This window comes from Grampus griseus (genome assembly GCF_964374135.1).
Source record: "Grampus griseus genome assembly, chromosome: 3".
NCBI lineage: Eukaryota > Metazoa > Chordata > Mammalia > Artiodactyla > Delphinidae > Grampus > Grampus griseus.
This window is the reverse complement of record NC_139019.1, coordinates 168,502,312-168,509,340: the sequence shown is the minus strand read 5'-3', so window position 1 is coordinate 168,509,340 and position 7,029 is coordinate 168,502,312. Positions and strand designations below refer to the sequence as shown.

Below are 7,029 nucleotides of genomic sequence, written 5' to 3'. Positions count from 1 at the left end.
TGGGAAACCCTCCCCCTTCCTCTATCAGGGACCTGCTCATGGGCTGGGGACCCCTCAGTTCAAGGGTTGCCAGGGCAGCAGACTAGAGGGGGCAGGGTGACCTTGGATGCCCCATCTGTAAAATGGGCCATAATCATCACCACCACCACCGAGCCTCACACTTCACAGACTAGAGTAAGTGGAGGCCAGACAAGGATGTGGCACAAACCCTGGCATGTAGTGGGAGCTGAGGAATGGAGCTGGGGTGGCTATTAAAAGCCCCACTTTCCTGCTGGGCCCTGGGGGCAGGTCCCCCAGTGTGTGCGTGACCCACCGAGACCAAAACCAGGCAGGAGCAGGGGCGTGGGCTGCCTGGCCCCAGGAGGAGTGATGCCAGCCCCGGAGGGGGACGTGAGAAAAGCCCCGTAGGCCTGGGGCCGTCCCCATCCCCTGATGGACAAACGCACATCTGAGCACTACTCTCCCCACGGCCACGATTTATTATCCACCTGTCCCTGCTCTGGGCCCTGCGGCCAACACGACTCTTAACTAAAACATTATGTCTTCCCAGGCTCCCGAGCCTCTGCCCTGTGATGCCAGCACCCAGAGCGTGAACGCGGCCCTCGAGGGCCCGCATGCCAGCATCCCCCCAACCCGAGGGGGTCTGCACGGTGGACCCGACGCCTCGTGGCCGCAGATCAGAGATCCAACGGAGTCCCAACGTTCTACTTTTTTTTTTTTTGGCTGCGCCACGCGGAATCTTAGTTCCCCGACCAGGGATCGAACCCCAGCAGTGGAAGTGCAGGGTCCTAACCTCTGGACCGCCATGGAATTCCCTACTCAGAGGGTCTTATACCCAGAATCCCTACAACACACTGCCTGGAATAGCCCGGAGTACCCCCATGATTACCGTCAATGTCTCAGTGCTCTGCCAGGCACAGCCACCGCCCCCCACCAAATCCCTGCCCACTTAACCAGAGCCCTTCAGACACAACCAGGAGACCCCGTGCAGGGGGCAAAGCAGTGGGATTGAACAGGAAGGACACCGCCACGGGGGAGGACACGGGTGCAACGTGGGGAGGGGTTTGGGTTTGGGGGAGGGGTGCAGTGTGACACTGGAGCATTGGGAGAGGGCTGGGGCCCCCCAGTCTCCACCTTTAGTCATTTGAGATGTCATGAGTGTCTGGCCACACACCCCCTGCCCCCAGCCAAAGCTGTTCACAGTAGAGGAGGCTTGAGGGGGCCCAAAAGAGGACAAGGTGCTCACTGGCTGGGGAGGAGGGAATCTGAGAAGACTTCCTAGAGGAGGCTGGAATGCTGGGTGGACTGGAGCTGCAGAGAGGGGTGTGAAAGGTGCTTCAGGCTGGGGGCACAGCTTGGGTAGAGGCGTGGCAGAGAGAATGTACCAGGCAGGTGGGGGTGATGCCCCCCCAAGCTCCTCTCCCCTCTGTGCTTTTCTTCATGTGACCTCCTCCAGCTGCCTCCCAAGATGGCACGTGGTTCCTACTGCAGACTGGGCACTTGAAGCCCCAAGGTGGGAGCCACCTCCTCAGGATCACACAGCACAGCTGGAAGGCTGGCTGGCCCGGAGTAGCAACATCCTAGGTCAGTGTCAGGGACTGGGGCTCCATCAGGAATGTCCCAGGCAGTGGGCAGCAGCTGGGCAGGCCAGTGTTTCACCATCTATGCTGGAAGCCCAGAACCTTAGAACAGCAGGAGGGAGGGGATAAGACAACTTCAATCCAGGCCCCCTCGCAGGGTGAAACACCAGCTCTCTGGCCACTTTTCCTTCTTCCCTTTTCCCTAACAGCCCCATGGACAGAAACACCTGCAGCCAGCTCCTCCTTTGAGATGGCCCTGGTGCCCTCCAGGAGGGGCAGGGATAGCCCTTAGCCTGTGGGAAGCTTGGCACTTGAAGCCACCTGGTGGCAGTCGCAGAAATTGCAGGCAAAGAGTGCAATTAAACCAAACCTGCCAACCAAAGCCCACTCTTTCATTGTTAAGGAAGGGGGGTAACAGAGCCCAGAGAGGAGAAGCAATTTGCCCAAGGGCACACAGCAATTCAGGGCAGCATTACTCAGGCCCATGTGTTAGTTCAAAGGTGAGAAGGTAAGGCCAGTGACCCTGCCCCAGGGGCCAGAAGCATATGGGTGTGGAGAAGGGTGATGGTCATCAGAGATGACTCTCTTCTCCTCTCTGAGCCTCAGTTTACCCATCTGTGGTCTCCACAATCTCTAAGGTCCCTTCTGTGTCCCAAATACTGGAGTGACTTACCCAGAGTGAGGTCAAGGCTCCCGGGAGATGTCCCCCACCACCCCCAGCCTGCTTCTTCAGCCAGCACCTCTGGTCCCCTCGGTCATGGCTCCGCATCCTCCAACACAGATTACCTGCAGGAGGGGGACAGAAAGATACAGGTTGCAGGCCTGTGCAGCCCTCACCTTGGCACTTAAAGCCTCCTGGTCTGCTCGGTGTCCAGCCAATGCATATTGCTGCATCTGCCCAGACTCGCCTCCACCCACGAGAACCTCTCTCTTGCTTCTAGGAAACACTAGAGCTCCAGGAAAATGTTCTGAGCATCCCCTTCTTCACCTCCAGAGATCATGCATTCAACGAACATTTATTGAGCACCTACTATGTGCCAGGCACTGAACTGGGGAAACAGCAGTGAATAGGATGGACAACAATGCCCTCACAGAGCTTACAGTCTAGTGGGGGAGATGGGGCAAAAAAAAATTAGTAAAATATTAGTAAAAATAATCAAGGAAGTATAGAGAAAGGTAAAGCAGGTTAGGGTATGGTGTTGGTGGGATGCCATTTTAAACAGGTGGTCAGGGAAGATTACACTGAGGAGGTAGGATCTGAACAAAAGCCTGAAGGAGCTGAGGAAGGGAAGTGGAAAGCATTGCAGGAGGAAGGAACAGCAGTGCAAAGGCCCTGAGGTAGGACCATGCCTAGAGAGTAGGAGGAACAGTGAGCTGACTCTATCCTAGTTCAGCCTCCACCATCACTCACCATCACTAGACCTCCACCCTGGTCCCCCGATCCCCACCCCTAGCCCTCCCCGCCCCCTCCACAGTCTGTCTTCCCTGTATCAGCCAGAGGGCACCTGTGAGCACCTGAGGCAGGTCCTGCCCCTCCTCTGCCCACAGCCCTCCAGGGCTCTCACCTCCCTGAGGGTAAAAGCCCAAGTCTTCCCCACGGCCCACAAGGCCCTGCACGACCTGCCCCGTCCCCTCCCTGCCCTCCCCTCCTCCCTCTCTCCCCCTCACTCACTCTGCTCCAGACACACAGGCCTCCTCACTGTTCCTCCAACACACCAGGCATGGTTCTGCCCCAGGGCCTTTGCACATTTTGTTTCCTCTTCCTGGCATACCCTCCTGCCCACTCTTGTTCTCTTTGTTTAATCAGCTCCTTCACATTGTACTGTGAAATGTCACCTTCTCCGACAGACCTCCCCTGGCCACTGTTGATAGGGTAGCAACACCTCCATCACGCTCAACCTCCCTGCATCTTTCCATAGCACTTATTACAACCTGACATTCAAACATATGTTTATTTGATTCCTTGTCTGTCTCTTCCACTGGACTGACTGTGGGCTCCGTGAGGGCAGGCCTGGTCTGTCTGGGTCCCTGCTGGGTTCCAGTGCCGCCCAGCACATGACCCGGCACACAGTAGGCACCCAATAAATGCGTACTGTATATTGAATATTGACTGTGTAGACGTCTGTGGATCGTCCAGCTGCTAGACTTTGTTTGGCCACTGCCAGGAACACCCTCTCCCAGCCCCAAGTGAGACCCTCCCTCGAGAGGGCCTGGAGAGGCAGGCCCCTCCCACCACATCTTGAGCCTCCAGGACTGGCATCTAAGGCTCCTACCCTCAAAATGTCACCCAGACTTGGTGGACCAAGCCTCTAGGGGCCCAGCGAGCATGACCCCCATAAACTCCAGTGTTACACAGACAGCTCCAGTCCCTCCCCGGCCCAGCGCCTCCATCCACTGCCAATCTCGCCGAGCACCAGCCTCCACCATTTCCCAAAGCTGCCCCAGGGCTCTACATGTGCTGTTCCCCCAGCCCAGCTGCCCTTCTCTGCAGACCCCTTCTTGGGTTGGGAGACCCACTCCTCTCGGGTCATCTGGGCCAGGGGACCTCTTTGGAAACCCCAGACGGCCAGGTCAGAGTGTGGACAGCAAGGGTCAGGATGGGATTGTGGGGAAGGCAGAGGTAGTGGGGGAGATGGATGGACAGAAAAGGAAGAGAGACACACACAGAGAGAAAAACAGCAGAGACAGAAATGGGCAGAGACGCAGAGAGACAGAGAGATAGAGACAGAGACAGAAAGAAGGAAAGGAAATAAACAGGGACAGTGTCACAGAGAGAGGGAGAGACAGGAGACAAAGAGAGATCGTGAGAAAGACCGGCGAGGCTGGAGAGAGGCAGACAGAGCGAGAGAAAAGAAGAAAGCCTGCAGGGGGAATCGAGCCAGGCTCCTGGCCTTTCTCAGTGCCGGGCGCTCTCCAAGCAGTCCACAAGGACGAGAAGGATCCCCAGTCCACCCTTCCGCAACCATCCCACGCACTCCACCCTGACCCCAGCTAGGCCCTCCTGGCCTCCCCCCCCCCACCCCGTCCCTGACCCACTTCCCAATCCACCGGGGACGCCAGCCAGGCACTCCTGTGCCCCGCCGTCTCCCCCCACGCATTCCCCATCCAGGACCCCAGCCAGGCCCTCCTGTGCCCCCCAGGCCCCGCCCATCCTGACCCACCTCCCACCCCACCGGGGACGCCAGCCAGGCCCTCCTGTGCCCCGCCGTCTCCCCCCAGCCTTGACTCACCCCTCACCGGGGACCCCAGACAGGGCCCCCGACCCAGGTCGCCCCCCAGTCCCCTCCCCCGGCCACCTGGGGTCGCTGACGAGCAGCAGCACCGAGCCGTCCTGCAGGCGCACGTCGCGCACTGTCTGGTGGTCGTCCAGCCGCCGCGCGTTGTAGTAGAAGGTGCGCTTCCAGGAGCTCACGCCCTGGCCCACGAGCTGGGCGCGCAGGTCGCTGAGCGTGTCCCGCGGCCGCACCGTGAGCGGCAGCAGCAGCGCCTCGTCCGCTAGGTGCACCTGGATGTGGTAGCGCTTCCAGCGCGACAGGCCCCGCCGCAGCCCCTCCATGGTCCCCGCCGGACACTCGGACCCGGCCCGGGCCCGCGGACCCGGCCCGGGCCCCGCGCGCCCTCCGCACCCGCCCAACCGGCCCGGCCGCCCGCTCCCGCCGCGCCCGCGCCCGCGCCCGCGCCCAGCCTGCCCGGGCACGCCCAGCTCGCAGACTGGAGGCCCCACGAGGGCGGGGCGCGGCGGGTGGATCTGCGGGCCCCTAGCCCCCACCCGCAGACGCCCCTTAGTTTACGTCGACCTGTATTAAGTGCCTACTGCGAGCCAGGCGGATGGTGGCGCCCCGGGTGACCCGGGACAAAACGCACGAAAAGGAGCCGCATCATAAAGATAAATATGAAATGCACAGTGCATCCGATCGTGGGAAGTGCCAGGGAGGGACCAGAAGAGGAAGAGAGCTCGAGACTGGCCGGCTATTTTAGGGATCAAGGTCAAGGGAGGCCTCTCTGTGGAGGTGGCATTTGAATGGAGATCTGAAGGAGGAATGAGCCAACCACGCAAAGAGTCATGATCAAGAGTACTTACTGCAGGCTGAGATGGGAACAACCTGTGCAAAGGTCCTGGGGCAGGACAGAGCCTGCCTGTTCGAGGAACAGCGAGGAGGCCTGTGTGGCTGGAGCAGAGTGAGTGAGGGGGAGACAGGGAGGAGGGGGGGGTCAGGGAGGGGATGGGGCAGGTCATGTAGGACCTTGTGGGCCACAGGGAGGACCTGGCCTTTTATCCCAAGGGAGGTGGGAGCCCTGGAAGGAAGTGCCTGTGGTTTGTATTCGTCACTCACATATTTGACTCTCATTTACTCCCTTATTTCCTTCAAGACTTATTCAACCAGTACTTATTCTGTGTCCGGGCTGGGCTGGGCGATGCTGGGCACCAGAGAAATCCCAACCTAGGGCCCTGCCCTCAACGGTCACCCAGTTGAGGGTGAAGGACACAGAGCTGGACACAGACACTCCCAGTCCTATGTGGTCAGGGTTTGAGTAGTAGGAGAGACCCCAGGCTGGGAAAGGCCAGTAGTGGGGAGATGGCTTTCCAGATGAGTAGGCATTGGAGCCCTGGGGCTTTGACAGTTGAGTAGAAGTTCAACACTCCCACCAACTGCCCATGATCAACAACTATATAGTTCACTGTGTGCCTAGTGGGGAGAAGCAAGAGTCAAGGCTTGTGGTCAGTGACAGTCAGGGGAGGCTTCCATGCTGTCCTCCCCTCCCCCTTGCAACCCCTTTCTCAGGCCCCGCCAGCCTCTCCAGTCTTACTTATCTAAGGACCCTCTTCCTGAAAGCCTTCCTTGACTGCTGCCTACCCCTCTCCACAGCCATACCTACCAGGACAGGACTGACCAGTTCTGGGTATCCAGAATGTTGACTTGACCTCAGAGATTTAGTCTGTACTTAGAAGCTAGTTACGATGGAGCCCAGTGGGAACTCCTCCTCCAGGAGTGGCCAAGAGTGGGGGAGGGAGGCTGAGGCCAGAACAGGGCAGTGGGCAAATCAAGGGCTCTAATGCCAACCCTGACCCTTGGAAGTTCCTCAGGAAGGAACTTAACCTCCCTGGGCCTCGATATTACCATCTGTCCAATGGGGTTGTTATGAGAGTAAATTACTGCACATAAGCACCTAGAAATGTTCCTGAAGCATAGTCGCTGGCTAATTGGCTACGCTGAGAGTCAAGTGCAATTGAAAAGCAAATAAAAACAAAAATAGCAAGCAGAAAAAAAAAACATGGGCTAAGTGCCAGATGGCCTTCTAGGTACATGATTTAAAAAAATAATAATAAAAGCTTCCTTTAATTCTCACATGACACTATTATCTCCCATTTTACAGATGAGTAACGTGAGGCTCAGAGAGAGTGACTTCCCTGAGGATACACAGTGAAAAATGGCAGAGCCAGGATTTG

At 58.2% G+C, this 7,029-nt stretch overlaps 1 protein-coding gene across 1 annotated transcript; it reads right to left on the bottom strand.

Annotated features, from left to right (window-relative positions):
• Positions 1-4,806: 4,806 nt before the first annotated feature.
• Positions 4,807-5,136, bottom strand: TINCR (TINCR ubiquitin domain containing; the record flags this gene model as incomplete). The annotated part of the gene is made up of 1 exon (XM_082650406.1): positions 4,807-5,136. The coding sequence occupies one exon, from the start codon at positions 5,134-5,136 to the stop codon at positions 4,807-4,809; it is 330 nt and encodes a 109-aa protein (XP_082506532.1).
• Positions 5,137-7,029: the final 1,893 nt, after the last annotated feature.